Here is a 17,934-nt window from a genome sequence, read left to right on the forward strand (position 1 = left end):
GGAGAGAAGTCCAGAAGCAAAGGCTGGGTGCCAGGGAGAGGGCCCTGGGCCCAGAGGTGGGACTCTGGAGAGCACGGTCAGTGCTTTAAAAGAGGGCATTAGTTTATGAGCTGGGAGTAGGTTGGGGAGAAGATGTCTTTTGTGAAATTCAGTATAAATGGACCAGTCTCAATGGGCTAGGAAACAGGATGTTCAACTGGAAAGCCGAGGTTTATGCTTAGATGTTCTTCATCAGAAGCCAAAACTGTTAGTTGGCTATGCTTTTCTCCAACTGAGAAACTAGTTGTGGGGTCAGGCCAAGGATGGACATGTTGCCAACTCTCAGGTGACTATGAAGTGAACAGATGAACACTAAATGGAGAAGGCAAACCTTGGTGAATTGTTGAGATTTCTTAGAATAAACTCAGGAACATGAGCCCAGGAATCTCTCAGAACCGTGATGTGTCCATTATAATTTGCTCACTGTAACAGAAACTTCAAACAGATGCACCTGGTATCCTGCCCTGGATTCCTCTGCCTCTCCCTTTTGACTAGTCAGAGCTCCTTCTCTGGGCTCCACTAGTGGGCCTGTGGCTGCCAGGTGTGTCTCCCCCCAGACCTCCACAGCCAGACAGACCAAAAGTCCTTGCAAATCTTTGAGGTTGGAAAGTAGATAGTTCCTCCCTATCTTTTGGAGGGTGGGAGTGGCAGGAATAGCTTAACCATTTATTTTGACTCATGTGTTTCTTATCCACTCTTGTGATTTTCCAACCCCATGTAAAATCCCCACTTCCTTTGTGATTGTAAGTGCTTTAAGCACTTAATGTTAGCCGCAGAAAGCAGATCTTTGAGACTGATTTTTCTTCCCTTTTCCCTGAGGATTTTGGGGTTCACTTGGCAGGTTGGGTTTACAGCATAATAAATGATGGGAAACTGATCTCATCATAAGAGTAACGCCAAGGGGAGGCCTGTAGTCAGCCAGCCTTCTCCCTGCTTCTTCAAAGTTGGCCTAAATGAGTTGGCTATCATCTTGATTGCTTTCACTTTCCCTCTAGCTGAAAGTTTCATCCTTGCAACACTTCTCCAACTCTGTGCATGAGTTAATTTCAATGCTAGGGGTGTTGCCAGATAAGAATACATTACTAAGTCTTCTGGGGCAACATGCACAAGGTTTGATCTCTAGAACTGCTAAAACAAAAATGTTCATTTTAAATACATGGCTTTTGGGGCTGTAGATGTAGTTCAGTATTACAACATTTGGCTAACATATACTAGGCCAGGGAGTCAGTTGCCAGCACCACAAAAATAGAATAAAATGCATGGTTTTAAAGTCTTACGGAATACATGAATACATGCTTGTTTCAAAATACTGAAACTTTTGAGATTTCACAGAAGAAACACTATGGGACCTCATTCTTCCCTCCCTGCCACTGCCCAGCAAAACCAGGCTATGTGCCTACTTCAATTAAACCAGTATTCTCTGCCTGGAGAGGTGAGTGAGCCTTTAGTCTTAGGGTAACCTAAAACCCACATACCTAACATGAGCAGCTTATAATACTCTCTCGTGGAGCTTGCTTTAATATTTAAAGTACATAGTGATCCTCAGCCCCTGTGATCTTTCTGCTCATCAAACAGTACCCTGGAAGCACACAGTTGTTAATACATAGGCGAATTCCCAAGCGCTCTCAAAGAATCGATAGATATCTCCCCTTTTATTTTACTGTCAGTAAAACCTTTGTCATTCCTGAAAGCTTTTTGTTTCTTTTTGCAATGTATCTTTGGACTAAAAGGGACTTTTTCAAATCTGTGGTCAATATCTAGAGATCCTGTAAGCAATGTTCTCAAATGGTTTTGGTCTCTTGAAAGCTTTTCCTCGTTAATTTTTTATCATCTTTATACACGCCTTCCCTTTAGATCATCATGCACTTTTCTGGAATGGTAGAAGGAAGCTGTAGTGGGGTGTAGAATCTTTATGTTTATTACATCCTGCATTTGACAGAATCATACCTAATAATCAATGCCCAGACAGGGATTCTTGTTTAACAGTTGCCACTCAGGTACATCCTAGGAGAACAGTAATTTGAGCAAAACAAAAGGCAATTGGGAGAGATTAACATTTCATTTTCATAAATTTGACCATTATTGGAACTTTGACCATCTGCAAGGTACATAACACTCAAGAACATTAAAAAGAAAAGTTTAATTTTTAAATTTTATTTATGTGTATTTTTTTTACCTGCATACGTCTGTGCACCCTGTGGGTACCTGGTGTCTGAAGAGACCAGAAGAGGGCATCCACTCCCAAGAAACTAGAGTTGTGGGTGGTTGTGAGCTCCCACTTAGCTCTGGAAGAGCAACCTTAACAGTCTTAACCACCGTGTTGCCTCTCCAGCTCCAACACTGGAAAACTTTTACAAATATAAAATTAACTTTGAAGCAAAAATGCCTTGAAATGACAAAAAAAAAGGCTCAGAAAATCCACAAACAGAGCAATGTGAAATGCTAACATCTCCTGGGATTGGAAACAAAAATCCCAACAAAGGATGTTTCTGACAATTGAAAGGGAGTTGTTCACACAACTGAAATCCAAACTGGGGTAACAATGGGCTCACTGCAAAGTAGTCTTTCAAATGTTTTTTTTTTTTTTTTTTTTTTTTTTTGGTATGCTGGGGTTGAGTCAAATATATGTGCTGTGGAGAGAAGGGTTAGAAAACAGGTTTTCAGTATCACTTGAAAAGAGCTAGTCTCACAAATATCCCAAATTTCTTTATTACATTGTTGAAGAAGATATCTCCTAAATGATACTTAGATGGGTACGTGGGGTATCTTTATGAAATTATTAACTAGTGCTTTATCGTTACCCATGGGCAGTGCAGTAGGGATGGTGGTGAGACATCCAGGGTTGCACTGGCTGACGGACAATAGCACATTAGTTAATGTCAGGGTGGAGGTAGGGAAGAATGGAGACTGACCCATATCCCCTCTAAAGATAATTATATTTCACAAGATTACTGCAAGGATTGATGAGTATTTTATTCAGCTTCTTGGTAGTGTTACTGATACACCATGACCTTCAATAGATAATCTAGGCATTCTGATAATAGGACTAGGTCTTGCCACTATTATATAACTGTGAGATCATTAACAAGTGGATGTAAGATGTTTGGATAAAATAGACGGCATAGGGCTGTTGAAGTGGCTCAGGGGTCAAAGGCACTTGCTTTCAAACCTAACCCTCCTGGTATAAGGAGAGAGGAGACTCCTATAATTTGTGTGACATGTGCACAGTGGCATGCATGGCCTCCTTATAAATAAATAAAAGTGATGTTTTAAAAAATACATGTCATAGGACTATAGAGATAGCTCATTTCATAAAGTGCCTTCAAGAAAAGGTCTGTATTAGGTTCTCCAGAACCCCCGCTAAAAAGAAAGCTGGTTATGTGGTATGCACTTGTAATCTCAGTGCTGAGTGTGTGGAGAGAGGCCGTTCCCTTGGGTTCACTGGCTATCCAGCATTGCCTAGACCAGGAGAGTGCTAAGCCAGTGAAAGGACCTGTATTAAATTTTAAAAAATAAAATAAAAATAAAAATGGGCTGAGAGATGGCTCAGAGGGTAAAGGCACTTGCTGCCAAACTTGACAGCTTAACTTGGACCCCCAGGATCCACGTTAGTAAAGAGAGAACTGACTCCTCCAGTTGTCCTCTGTCCTCTACACGTGTACCATGGTGTGTGTGTGTGTGTGTGTGTGTGTGTGTGTGTGTATGTGTGTGTGCACAAGCATGTACAGTGCTCCCCATAAGTGTAAACAATTTAAAAATACTTAAAAAGGTAGATGACATCTAAGAAATGACACCCAAGATTGTTCTCTGGCCTCTATATGCCACACATGTGCATACACACATGCATCTATATACATGAACATACTCATTTACAAATCATGAACATACTCACTTACAAATTAAATTTTAAATTCTTATAAAAATAATGTTAATCGGGGGCTGGAGAGAGGGCTCAGAGGTTAAGAGCACCGACTGCTCTTCCAGAGGTCCTGAGTTCAATTCCCAGCAACCACATGGTGGCTCTCAACCATCTATAATGAGATCTGGTGCCCTCTTCCGGCCTGCAGGCATACATGCAGGCAGAACATTGTGTACATAATCAATCAATCAATCAATCAAAAAAAGAACTTTAGACTTTAAAAAATAATGTTATACAAGTATATGCAATATTAAAGACATATACTAAAATATTATATATTTAATATTCAATTTTAACTGGGTGTGTTAATGCTAGCAATTTTAAGGAGAATAGTTAAGATGTGGTCAAAGAAAATTAGACAATCTAAGTATTATCAATATTATTCACCTCAACTTGCCCAAGAGCCCTTTGCCCACTGACCATGTAGACTGTGTACTCCTGACATTAACCAGAAATACCTGCCAAGGAAGCACTGCACCTTGCTCATCTTTCCAATGTGGAACTGTTGGCTGGGTGCTACTGCATTAAGTGCCTACAAGATTTTATTTTAAGCACATGAAAGCTTAAATGATTTGGAATAGGGCATCAAAACCTCAAACACTGTTGTAGAAATGAGAGTATGTAATTTGGTTAAACAGCATTATTATGTGCTAATGGAGTCAGGGTTAGGGGATATGATCAATGAAAATTAGACTAGTGAATCCTCTGTGGGGTTTTGTTACTCACATTTGTTTCTTTGCTTGGAGACAAACATGTAGCCAAAGCTGGCCTCAAACCCATGTCTTTTGTGCCTTGGCTTCATGAATGCTAGGATTCCAGGCATGTGCTACCATGCCTGGCTTTTGTGGGGTTGTTATTGTTTGGGTTTCTTCTTTACCCTTGGTTACCCTTCACACCATACTGTTCCTACTTTCAGCTTCTGGCCTTTCTCATTCTCACAGTTATTAGTCTGAAATGGCAGCTTGAAATATGAGTAGGACCTGGCAAGGGGATCTCTGGATACCTCTCTCCTGAGTTTGTTCCCATAGCAACAGTTTATGACTGAGAAACCTGCCCTGTCCCAAGGCTTGGGTATAACTGGTAGACAGTGCAATTTACTGCCTTTCACCTGGGACTTCCGTTACCATATGGATTGCAGTGTGTCGATGCACTGTGAAACTCCATGGTTTCTGCTATTCTTAGACTTATTTACCTTAAGTATAGGAGCTGTCTGTATTTTTTTCTAGGGATGCTGAAAGATTGTGGGGATTCTCCTTAGTGGGCATGGTTTAGCAGTTTGTAGTCATACCACTTTGCTTCTACTTTTTCTTTAGTTTGTAGCTGAAAATTACTTCATCTGCTTTAGAACAGAGGTAAAGCCTAGTGTTTTAGGGCACTCAAAAAAAAAAAAAAAAAGAAAAGAAAAGAAGCACCATGGTCACTAGGATCCAACCCAGGCAGGAATTTAATCTCTTTCTGGTGACCAGGAGTCAACATGGGAAGAGATCAGGTGTGATGGTTTGAATAAGAATATCTCCTAGAAGCCCATAGGGAGTGACACTGTTAGAAGTGTGGCCTTGCTGGAAGTAGATGTGGCTTTGTTGGAGGAGGTGTGTCACTAGGGGGATGGACTTTGAGGTCTCAGGTGCTCAAGCCTGACAAGTATGTGACTGTCACTTCCTGCTGCTTGTGGATCCAGATACAGAACTCTCAGCTACCTCTCCAGCACCATGTCTGCCTGCATGCTGCCATGCTTCCTGCCATGGTGGTAATGGATTAAATCTCTGAACTGTAAGCCTGCCCCCAATTAACTGTTTTCCTTTTTTAGAGTGGCTGTGGTCATGGTGTCTCTTCACAGAAATAGAAACCCTAACTAAGACACCGGGTGAGATGAGTAAGTAGTGCTAAGGGGTTGTTAACCTTTTGGACTTCATAAAGTAGGTACATGTGGCATAGCTCACATCCCTGTGGCAGGAGAGCAAGTAGGCAGACTGGAGATTCAACTCTGATAGAGGACTTTCCTAGCCTGAGTCAGGCTCTGGGTTTAATCTTCACTATGGAAAACACTCACGAGAGAGGCAGGGGAGAAAGGAGAGAGGAGGAGAGAGAAGAAAGCCAAGAGTGCTGAATACACACACACAGAGAGAGAGAGAGAGAGAGAGAGAGAGAGAGAGAGAGAGAGAGAGAGAGAGAGAGGAGAAGAGAGAGAAGAGAGAGAAGAGAGCGGAGTCTATAGGACTAAGGAAGATGACAAGAATGGACTAAGTTTCCATGTTCTGAATTTGTACTCACATTTTTTTTATTGCACATCACTCCTTTATTATACTGATCTGGAAAGAGATTTAGTAGTTATGCCCAAACGAGTTCTGGACCCACATGGTAGGGCCAAGCAGCTGGAACATGATTCTGTGAAAGACAAAACCTGGACATGATCAAGGGGCACTGCACCTCTGCAAAGCAAGGCAGAGGTGACCTAACACAGCCAGAAGCACTCCTGCCCCTCGAGGACAAGGAGTTTATCCCATCTGGTATGAGGAATGGCTTATTGTCTGGTGACCACATGGAACTATTTCAATCACCACTAGAAACAGCAAAGGGGCTTTTTTTCTGCTGATAAATACACATGTACCTTTTTTTTTTTTTTTGTAAAAGTAAATATAACACAGGCTTGACAGGATTGGTCCCAACCTTCCGGGGCCAGCAGCTCCTTTAGGGTCAGAGAGGAAGGTAGTATGTTTACATCACCATGTAAGTTACTTTCACCTTCCACTGGAATGACTACAGCCCCCAGTTAGCTAACTGCAGAAAGTGTAGGACAGGTGCCAGGGACAAAACTTGGCTGCAGCTTCTCACCACTGCATGGTTCCTCTCTGACCTCTTCCTAAAGCAGAGCCTTAGTAAACACAGCACTAAGGAAAACTAATTACTACCTCTCAACTCTCCTGTTAAGAGGAGCCGTCCCTGGATGTGGACCAAGAACCTGCACCCCAGAGGTGTTTTCTGACTAGGTTCTATGAAGGGAGTGGGTGCAGGGGATTAAATACTAAATGAAAATGGGAGCCACAGGTCCCCATCTGCAACTACAACTTAAACTTAAGATCCTAAAGATGTAGTCAGTGTGGCAGGCGTTGGGGAAGGTGTACTCACATTTTAACAGAAACTATTTGGGGTGGAGAATAGGATATGCTGAACTGGAGAGGAGCAAAGGTAGCTTATAAAATGCAAAATGGGAAAATGAGTTTTAAAAATTCATGCCTTTTATGTCTGCATATATGTCTGTACACCCTGTGTGTGCCTGATGCCTGCAGAGGTGAGAAGATGTCACCAGATCTCCTGGAACTCAGAAATGGTTGTGAGCTACAATGTGGGTGCTGGGAATAGAACCCTGATTCCCAGAAGAGCAACCATTGTTTTTAAACACTGAACCATCTCTCCAGTCCTACCATGCTACTTTTAATTTAAAGCCTCCAAAAAGTTGCCAGGATATATAGAAATCCTCATCTTCCCAGCCCTCAGTACTTTCACAGACTTATCTTGTGTCATGGCAAGTTTACCACCCTCCTGTTACTCACGTTTTCCAACACTCACATTGAAAAGCACACATATGCACATCTACCCTTTCCTCCAGCCCCCACCCCCAATAGTAAGTTCCAAGAACAAGGTGCTGTGTTGCAGCACATAGCTTATTCTGCTCCCTCTGCAAATGGAGCCCCCAGAACAGTGCTCTATTTGAGCAAGAAATTCTTCAATATCCATTAGCCTGCCCATGCAAGGTTGGGATGCAAGAACAGCATCTGAAAAGGAACAGTATGGTCTGGGTAAAGAAGAAATAAAATAGATTTTAAAAACCCCACACAATAATAAATCCACAAAAGCCAGGCATAGTAGCATATGCCTGTAATCTCAGCATTCGAGGAGCTGAGGCAGAAACGTGGCTTTTAGACTGGCCTTGGCAACATGCCTGTCTCAAAGCAAACACACAAATGTAAATAACAATAACCCACCCAAGGATTTTAACTGAAGACCCAGAAAGTATCTTGGTACCTCTGATAAGTGGAGACTGGGAGTTAATGGATGCAAAGAATGAGAAGTTGATGGAGTTTAGCAGCTGAAGAGGATGCTGATGCTGACAGAAGTGGGGAGCTGGTGGTTTAAAGCTACAGACTTCATACTTGCTGTTAACACCACCCCCTCTCTGTTTAATAGCTTCTAGATCAATAGGATTCACCACAAAATGTTTTAGAGTTAGAACACACACACACACACACACACACACACACACACACACACACACACACACACTGCAAGCAACACAATGTGAGTGGAAAGTTGCCATTATACCTCCTGTTATTTCTCCTCACCTATTGTTGTATTGTTGTGCTCTGTTACAGAGAAATGATCATTTGTATTGCTTACCTATATAAACACAAGCCTACACACACACACACACACACACACACACACACACACACACACACACCAGAGTGGCTGCAACACAATGCTGGGAATAAAAAACTCCGTGCTCAGCAGAGTTAACAATGGAAAAAAAAAACACGCATTTTAGATATCTTTATCGTTTAAGTAAAGTATTTTATGTATTCTTTGATAATTTCATATATATAAACAATGAATCTTGACATATGTTTCTTCAACTTCCCCTCCCATTCCCCCAGGGACCCCCAATGTGTCTCATTACCCCTATTGTGTCCTCAGTTAATAACCCAATTAGTTCTGCCAGTTAAAATGCTGACTGATCTTGGTGACTTGATCTTGCACAGGTAACCATAGCTACAGTGAGTTCATAGGTGCAGTAGCCACGCCGTGTCCCCAGACAGCATTTTACAGTATTCCTGCCCATCTACCAGCTCTCATATTCCTTGTTCACCTCTTCTTCGATGTTCCCTGAGTTGGGTATTCTTTCTCATCACATAGATCTGCTACAAAGTATTTTGTGGCATAAATGTACATTATAGAAAAATATTTAGTCACTATAAATCCAATTAAGATTTTTCTATTTGTTTTGTATATATATTACACTATTAAAGTGGGGTCATTCTTAGCTATGAATCACAAAGCTTATTGTACTGTAATTTTTGTATTGCTATTTTAAAAATAGGAATTGATAAATTTCCTTTCAAATATGTTTGAACGTGCCTAAAAGCCCACATTTGTCAAGTGTATAACAGAAGTTTTGGACTTTGCTGGCCAGGTGTGAAATATCTCAGTGAAGTTTGCTTTGTATAATGGAAGGTCTTTAAAATTTACTATTTTTGCACAGCTGTTGTCTATAAGTTTGTCCTTAGTTTGGGCCAATGAAACCTGATTTTTTTTTTATTCTACATCTAGTGCATTTTGATTCAAAGGCCTATCTAGGCATGCTAATGTGGATTTTTTTGAAAGAAAGGTCAATATTAGAAATGAAAATAGACTTACAATACTTTTTGAAGGTCTAGATTTTAAAGAAATATATTAGGCATGTGGTGTGGGGTGTAGACATTTGCTGCTCTTTTCTGCCTCTTGCTTAAGGGTCACTCTCCAGATCCAAGGAAGCTTACAGTGTCTAGTAGCAGCCACCTCTCTTGATAGAAACACTCAGTCATTCCCTCTCCACTCCAAGATGTGAGTCCTCTTAGTAATATCTGTAGATTAAGGGTGCTCCATTAAAGGGTAGAGTCGCTTGTTTTTGTTCTCAATTCTACATTGCTATGGTCACTTCTGGGGTTGGAGAAGAGGCTACAGTGTTGTCAGGGCTGTAGGAAGATGCAGAATTTGCCTCAGGAGACAGTCTTCTTCCAAGCCCAAAATTAAAAGTAGGATGCGTTTTAAAACCTAATAGAGATGTCGTTCTGCAGCCCTGTGTTCCCTTGACCGAGTTAGAACACAGGTCCTTTCAATCTACTATCTACAGATGAAATTAGCCACCAGGAAAGTAGTGTTGTTAATTACCTACTCCTCTGTCTTCAGATGAGAAACCGCAGGGTGGTTGTGAGTTGGACTAGGGCGGGGGGGCTTTGCCGCAGTCTCTCGACTTCAATCCTTGGCTAGCACCCAGGGATGGAATCCCTGCCCCTCTGGCTGTCCCCTTGACCCTGGGCGCCTTCATTGCGTGCAGCTCCAAGCCCTGGTTGAGCCGAAAACGGAACATATTTTAAGTGCTCAGTGACCAGGGAATGTGACGTCACGAAAAAAAACAAAAACAAATCTAGCAAGGAAAGTAGGATGAAGAGACGAAGCGAGGAGACTGGGGGACCCACCCGGGAACTTCCCCTATACCTGCCCGAATAGGGGTGGCGACAAGAGTGGTGGGATCTCGCCCTGGCTTCGGGGCCGAACTCACTTGCCCTGATCCCCACTGTTCAGTTCAGGGCGTCGGAGCGTCGCTGGTTTGTGGGTTTTCGCGCGCGCTTTGCGAATGTCCCCAGAAAAAAGTTAAATGGACAGAAGCGCCGCAGAGCCAGGACGCGTCCCTTCCAGCTCCAGAGCCGCCCTTCTGCCATCTAGGACACTCAAGCGAAAGCATGAGAGGGGGCGGCTACGAAGTCTATCCCTCCCCTCTCCCCCCCCCGACCACGCCTCAATTGACTCCGCCTCCTTTGTGCGGACGCGCCGTTGCCCGGGCGACGGCCCCTCCCCTCCCGGCCCCGCCCACGCCACCGCCCCAGTCTCCGCTTGGCGGCGGGTCCAGCTGCAGTCTGCGCGAGCCGCAGCCACAGCCGGCAGCGGGCCGAGATTCGCGGCTCCCGGGGCCCTCGCAGGGAACAACCGCACTCTCCCGCGCCCGTGCTTTCGCCCGCGCCGGCCTGTCCCTCGCCGCTGGCCGGATCTGGCTGACCAGCTTGCCCTCCGGCTGGACCTAAGGCTCCCGAGCCGCCGCGGGGACCCGCCCACTAGACCCTGCCCCGGCCCGCTGTGCCTTGTAGGGACTCCGCATTTGATGACACCTGGCGGAGGGCTGCGATGGAGGGGGATGCCTCAGACTCTCAGGTGCGCGGTGGCCCCGCTGACTCTTCGCTGTCTCTCCGGGCCGGTCCAACCGTCCCGCGTCTTTTTCTGTCCTTGGGAGGGTCGGGCTTGGGGTCCCACGAGCGGGAGAGGAGCACGGTGCACCTGGCCACTCTGTGCACTCCCCACGGCGGTTCTTCCGTGGGGTTCAGTCTGCAGAAGTGTTGGGGTGTCTTGTGCGCTAGAGACTAGGGCGCGTGTCCCCAGCGTGCCACCCTTTGTTTGGATCCCCGAGGGGCGCTCGAGTCCCTCCTGGGCCCCAGCGGTGCCTGTCGCCGGCTGGGAGCAGAGTCTCAGGCTAGCTGGGCGGGGCCGGGGCCCCTGCGGCTGTGCGGTGCAAGCCTTTTCTTTGCAGAGGTCGGGTAGGCAGGTCTCCTGAAGTTTCCTCTGCTTGAGTGAGCTCTCATGTCACATTGCTCCGGGTTTTAGCTCAAAGGACGTTAAAAAGAAAAAAGACACGGATTTTTCTTTTAAGAATTACTTTATATCCAGTGTAATCAAATGATTTAGGCGCAAGAAAAAAAAAGGAAATGATTTTTAGATACTTCTGTGGGAGGTGCAGCTTTACTGATGGTATTGTTTATACGTAAAACGGGACAAGAATCTATTTTGAGCAGTCAGGACAATCTTTTCCTTTGAATTAGTGTCATACTGGGTGAATATCCAGTAACCTTTGGTGCACATTGTGGGTGTAGCCGTCTTATTTTCAGGTTCGTTAAGATCACAGCATGCTGTGGGCCTTTTTAGACAGTTGTGATGCCTCAAGAGACAACACTGCATTAAAGATCTGCTGGCAGTGATAAAGTCAGGTGTGGGCGGTGCCATTGTCAGGGTTTATTAAAGCCCTTTGTGTCAGCAGTGATTAAATAGATTAGCATACACTTTTATTTCATTTAAACAAGTGAATTAAATTGTTCTCACGGAGCACTTTTTAACCCAGCACTGTGCAGGCAAAGCTAGGTGGGTCTCTGAGTTTGAGGACAGTTAGGGCTACATGGGGAAACTGTCATGAAAAACCAAAACCAACCAACTAAACAAAAACTTTCTGTATATTTCTAATAGATGAAATGATTGTATAAGATTAAGTTTTTTTAATAGATGAAATGATTGTATAAGATTAAGTTTTTTTTTAAATGTTGGTTTGTCATTAAAATCTCAGGATGCCAGCAGTAATCTATAGAAATTGAAAAGTCCGCCCCCCTCAGGTAAAAAAAACCAAAAAAACAAAAAACAGGCTGTAGAGGTGATAGATAGGAAAACCGTATGAAGTCAACAACCTTTTATCTGTGAGTCCAAAGTGTTTCTCACTTAAAATGGTGAAATAATGAATTTCTGTAGGTTTGAAGGAAGCTCTTGGGATGGTGTCTTTTAGTCCTCTCCACCCTTTTACTATTAATTTAATAATATTTAAACAGGTACTTTTATGATAACTACTTTGATATGCAACATAGAGCCTGAAGTATTTTAGCAGCATTCCAGTTAAAGCACCAGAAAATAGTTAAATTTAATGTAGAAATTTTTTGCTACCCAGCTTGTAAATAGAATTTAGTTAGGATTTCCTGAACACACTGGCTTAGCCCGGGTGTTTATTTTTTGTCAGCTCTTGCTATTTGGCAATCTTGGAGTTAATGCATTAAATAAGTATGGTCAGTGTCATAATGAAACCTTTTTTTAATTGAAAATTATCACTTTCAGAATTTAACTGGAGTCCTAAATCAGGGACTTGTTCCTGATGATTAGAGCAGCCTGTGGTTTTTGATAGGATGTGGTTCTCTAATATTTTTATATTAACTTTTCTCTTACATTTTACATTCTTTTGTCTTGTACCATTAGTTTTTAATTCCATGCCATGTATATTAAAGGGAGTCTGGTGGTATAGAATTTCATAGTTGTGGTGATTTGGATAGATATGACCCCCATGATCATGTGTTTGAACGCTTGGCCCATAAGGAGTGGCACACTATTAGATGTGGCCTTGTTGGAGGAAGTATGTCACTGTGGAAGTGGACTTTGAGGTCTCATATATGCTCAGGCCACGCCCATTGTGACAGTTCACTTTCCTGTTGCCTGCTGATCAGGATGTAGAACTCTTAGCTCCTTCTCTAGCACCACATCTGTCTGCACACTGCCATAAAGATAACGGACTAAACCTCTGAGAGTGTAAGCCAGCCCAATTAAATGTTTTCCTTTCCTTTATAAGAGTTACTGTGGTCATGGCATCTCTTCCCACAGCAGTAGAAACCCTAAGACAGAAGCCATAGGGAAGTTCAGATTTTAAGGTCTGTTTCTTAATTCTTTGGAGCAAGCACAGGTACTCACACAAGATGAATGATCATGATGACACATTTATCCACTTAGAGTTTTTGACTCTGGCTTTTGGTTTTCATCTTAAGGTGACTATTAAGAATATCGAAAAGGAGCTTATTTGCCCAGCATGCAAGGAGCTGTTTACACACCCGTTGATTCTCCCCTGTCAGCACAGTGTCTGTCATAAGTGTGTGAAAGAACTCTTAATGTCTCTCGACGATTCATTCAATGATGTGGCATCAGACAACTCCAATCAGAGCAGCCCTCGACTCCGGATCACCTCCCCTAGCATGGATAAAATTGACAAAATTAGCAGACCAGGTATGTGGGAAAAGCTGGGGTGAGCTTATAGATAGGGGTTCAATTATAACTGTGGAAGGGAAATTGTTTTTTTTTTTCCAAGTGGACAAATTAATACTGTAGCTGCCATTTAAAATGTCAAAATGAACTTTTGGGTTTTTTTTTTTTTTTTGATAGGCTCTTTAGATGGCCATTGAATACTAACTTTGTGCTAAAGTGCTTACTGTGTCTTTATTTTAGGTGATATTCAAACTCTGTGATGTCCTTGATAATGACAGAATAATGAACTATTGAATTACTAGGGAAGCATCTATCAAGTTAATGTGCAAATAGATACTGCAGAATTAAGAATGGGACAGCATAATGTTTACTTTTAAAATTTTTTTTTATTTTTGAGAGTTTACTGTTTTGTGTGTGTATTTAATGTATGTATGTGTACCATGTGGCTGCAGTATCTGCTGAAGCCAGAAGATGGTATCAGATCCCCTGGGTCTGGAGTTATAGTTGGTTGGGAACCATCATGTGGGTGCTGGGAATCAAACCCAGGTCCTCTGGAAGAACAGTCAGTGCTCTTAACTGCTGAGCCATCTCTCTAGCCCTTAGAGAACTTTTAGACCAGATCAAATCATGTGATACTATTCTACCTGTGAATTTTATTTTCTTCAACCACTTGAAATTCTTTTTTAAAAATAAATGTTTTGGTAGGGCATGGTGGTCATGCCTGTATACCAGCCCATGGGGGTTGGAGGGAGGAGGATCTATGGTGTCAAGTACACTCTGGGATGCATGGGAGCCTGCCCACCCCCCAAAATATAAGGGTCTTGATTCTCATGAGTGCTAGAATTCTGCAGTAATGAATGGAAGATCTAATGACACCTAGCATGTATTTTGTACCTGTATCATAGCTCAACATTTATCTTGTTTCTTATCAAGATAGTGTTGCCTCTGAACAGTTATTGCAGGGATGATGTAGATCAAAGTTAAATTACCGAAGCTGCTGAAATTCTTTTAAAATCTGTGGTGACCACAACCTTGTGTTAAGAATGGCCTTTATACTAAGAAGTGTGTATGAGTGCCCAGAAGTTCCAGGCATCAGAGCTTCCACTCTAGGCAGTTTGGGCATTGAGGTTTCCTCTTTAAACCTTTTGTCTATTCTCCTCAGCTTTTCCCACTGACAGGACAGGGGTCACTTTTTAATCTTGTGATTTTCTCAGAAAAGCATCTTTCCAAGCTGCAGTTAAAAGTGTTATCTTTTTGTGGCCTGACTTATGATGCAATGGAAGTAAATAAGAGTACTTCATGAGTTATATGTTTTATACACACACACACATTCTCTCTCTCTCTCTCTCTCTCTCTCTCTCTCTCTCTCTCTCTCTCTTATATATGTAAGAGTACTCTCTCTTTATTTTATATGTAAGAGTATTTTTCCTGCAGGTTATGTATGTGTACCACATGTGTTTTGCCTACATGTTATCTGTGCACATGTGTGCCTGGTGTCAGAAGAGGTCTGAAAAGAGTGTTGCATTCTCTAGGACTAGAGTTACAGATGGTTTTAAACTGCTATGTGGATGCTGGGAATCGAATCTGGGTCTTCTGCAAGAACAAGAAGTACTCTTAACTACCGGGTTATGCACTTTTCTTTGAATGCCAGTCACTATTTAGAAGATAGTTTGCACATTTTCCTTCCATATCCATTGTTATGAGCAGGGTTTCTGACTTCCTTTTTAAGTATGTCTTATCATTTTTGCCCACAAATTAAAGGTATCATTATATCTGCAATACAATGACACCTGTGTGTTTAAAACTAGTGACCATCTAGAAGGTGGTCCTTAAATTTGTCATCACTAAAATTTGATTCACTAAAAATTACTCTTTACCTTTGGTTTTTCACTAAAGGATTAGACCCTAGGCTCTCCAGTATAATAGACACTTGAAATAAGAGTTTTCCTATTGATGTATTGTAAATATGAAATGCTTACTAGAATAGCACAGGTTTAGATTTAATGCTTTTTATACTTATTATATTTGAGGTGATATTTTAGATATAGTGGGTTAATATCATTACTAATTTTACTTGTTTCTCAACTTTTACTGTAGCTACTAGAAAATTTAAAAATACATTGTGCTGTGGCTCATTTATTTCATTGGGATAATATTGCCTTATACATTTAATAGATTTTTTAATGAAAGGGTACTTTAAAAGAATAAGGTGTTTGTGTATATGTCAATTATATATTCAGTTGTGTAAACAGAAAAGCTGTCTTGTGTATTTCTAGTCATATGTGTGTACTCTTTTCCTCCAATTTGTGTTTTCCTGTTATCAGAGATACTGAATTTCAATAATCTTTTGATAACTTAGTTTTTTTATTTCAGTAAAAAGTCAAAGGATACTTGAATGCACTTTGTTTTTATAATGGTGGCCAGAGATGAAGTTGTTTAAAAACAGAAATCCAGGACAAAGTATATGTCTCCCCAGTGCTGGCCAACAATGGTGCAGCTGAATTCCATATGATTTATTGTTTTATGTTGCTGCTTTGTAAACACCCTGTGTGTCAGAAAAACCACATATTTACTGTTGATTCAATAACTGCATTCTGTGCAGGACATAGTCAGTGCTTTATCTTTTCTTAACAAGTTGTGAGTATTCTCTTTGAAATGGAATTCTAAATCCAGCTTTCTGTTCATTCTTCACAGCACCACAACGGAGATCTTTGGGGTGGAGAGGTAGAAAAAGTGCTTGATTGCTTTTGTGGCCGCAGGCAGTGTGGTGTTAGATTTACCTTTTCTTATGTATCTAGAGTTTCTCTAACACCAGTGGTCAAGTCTTCAAATTTATATGGAAAGTAAACAAATTGTATTTACATGACTTCAAGGTCATCAGGATGAAAGTTCTGATGTTTTTAAGGGATGTGTGTCAAAATTATTCCTGTATATATACACAACACAATTTTGTTTTTTAGTATCTGGTACCTAAAAAAATCTTTTTACATTTATGTAGACTGTAATGTAACTTAATACGATACATTTGTAAGGTTAAATAAATATTCAAATTTTTGTCTAAAGTTGTCAATTTTTGTAGTTATATTCTCTGCATGTTTTATGCATATAATGTCTTTTCTTTGTTGTCCGTGTTTTTGTCCTGTCAGTGTTTTAACGTGGAGCTCCTACCCATTTGTGGGTCATGTACATATAGCTTTTTAGGCTTTTGGAATATGCGTGAAACATTTCAGCCTACCTTTTTTTTCCCACTTCAGTTGACATTTTAGGTAAAATTGACTACTTTTTGGTCAAATTCTGGTGATACTCTGTGGTTAGAGAAATGTTAACCCTTTTTTGTTCCCCTCACTATCTGTGAAGTCCAACTAGTGGCATCCCACAAATGGGGCAGGCAATAAGAACCTGCCTTAATTGTACCTTAATTGTTACAACCACAATATGGGAGAGGGTACAATTTCAACAGTTTGGAATGTACTTGAGCTGATTCTCTTGAGATTAAATGTTGAATTTAAGACCTGAGTAATTTTCAGGGAACTTTTTCAAATAGGTATCTTGACTGTTTTTTTTTTTTTAAACTGATCCCATGAGTCTCTCAAATATCTTTGAGTGCTAACTTTCATTTTATCTGTCATGTGCTTTTAGCTTTATTTTAATAAAATATTATATTCAGATAAACAAAGAATGACAGACCTAAGGATATATATCCTGGAATGTAAACCTCATGGGAAAAAAAAGCTCAACACTAGACTAAAAGGAAAATGTAATAAAGTCAACTTTCAATAGCTATTCTATATAAAGGGCCACCAGGTCAAATGGCTGTTGAAATTTAAGATAATTAAAGTTTCACTGTTTTGGTTGTAATAGCCATAGTTCAAATTCTCAAGTGTGATGTTTCCTAAAAATTTTATTTTCACCATAAAATTAAGATAGCAGAAGAATGCAGTAAAGGGGACTTTTTTTTTTTTTTGACATTCCTAAACATGAAAACCACCAAAATTTGGGTGTCACCAGCATACATGCTAAAGCATGATTTCTTTTTCATGATTAATTTTATTTCATATTGCTACTTAATTGGCCACAACCTTCACAAAAGCCTATGATAGATAGGTCATTGTTTTTCACATGGACCACTGAGACTGGTTATTCATTCATTTAAATGTCCGGCATCTAGTTAACATGTAGAAGAATGTAATTATATGTGAATTTCCATTTTTTTAAACTTGACCACTGCATCATTTCCCTTCCAGAATTGTTTGGCTTTTTTTTTTCCAAAAACATTTTCATTGGCATGTGTGTGCTTTGTTTTGTTGTTTTGTTTTTTAATTAGCCTTGCGCTTATTTCATTACATGCCTGCTGTGGTGTGAAACACCCTGGACTGTATTGCATGTTT

General features: G+C 41.2%; 1 protein-coding gene across 1 annotated transcript in view; it reads left to right on the top strand.

Annotated features, from left to right (window-relative positions):
• Positions 1-10,627: 10,627 nt before the first annotated feature.
• Trim36 (tripartite motif containing 36) overlaps positions 10,628-17,934 on the top strand; it is a 31,333-nt gene continuing 24,026 nt past the window's right edge. Inside the window, exons 1-2 of the mRNA XM_027400854.2 lie at positions 10,628-10,921; positions 13,333-13,567. Of these exons, the coding sequence (XP_027256655.1) occupies positions 10,895-10,921; positions 13,333-13,567 (262 nt within the window). The 5' untranslated portion in view covers positions 10,628-10,894. The remainder of the gene's footprint in view (positions 10,922-13,332; positions 13,568-17,934) is intronic.

Source organism: Cricetulus griseus, chromosome 2 (genome assembly GCF_003668045.3).
Source record: "Cricetulus griseus strain 17A/GY chromosome 2, alternate assembly CriGri-PICRH-1.0, whole genome shotgun sequence".
Lineage (NCBI taxonomy): Eukaryota > Metazoa > Chordata > Mammalia > Rodentia > Cricetidae > Cricetulus > Cricetulus griseus.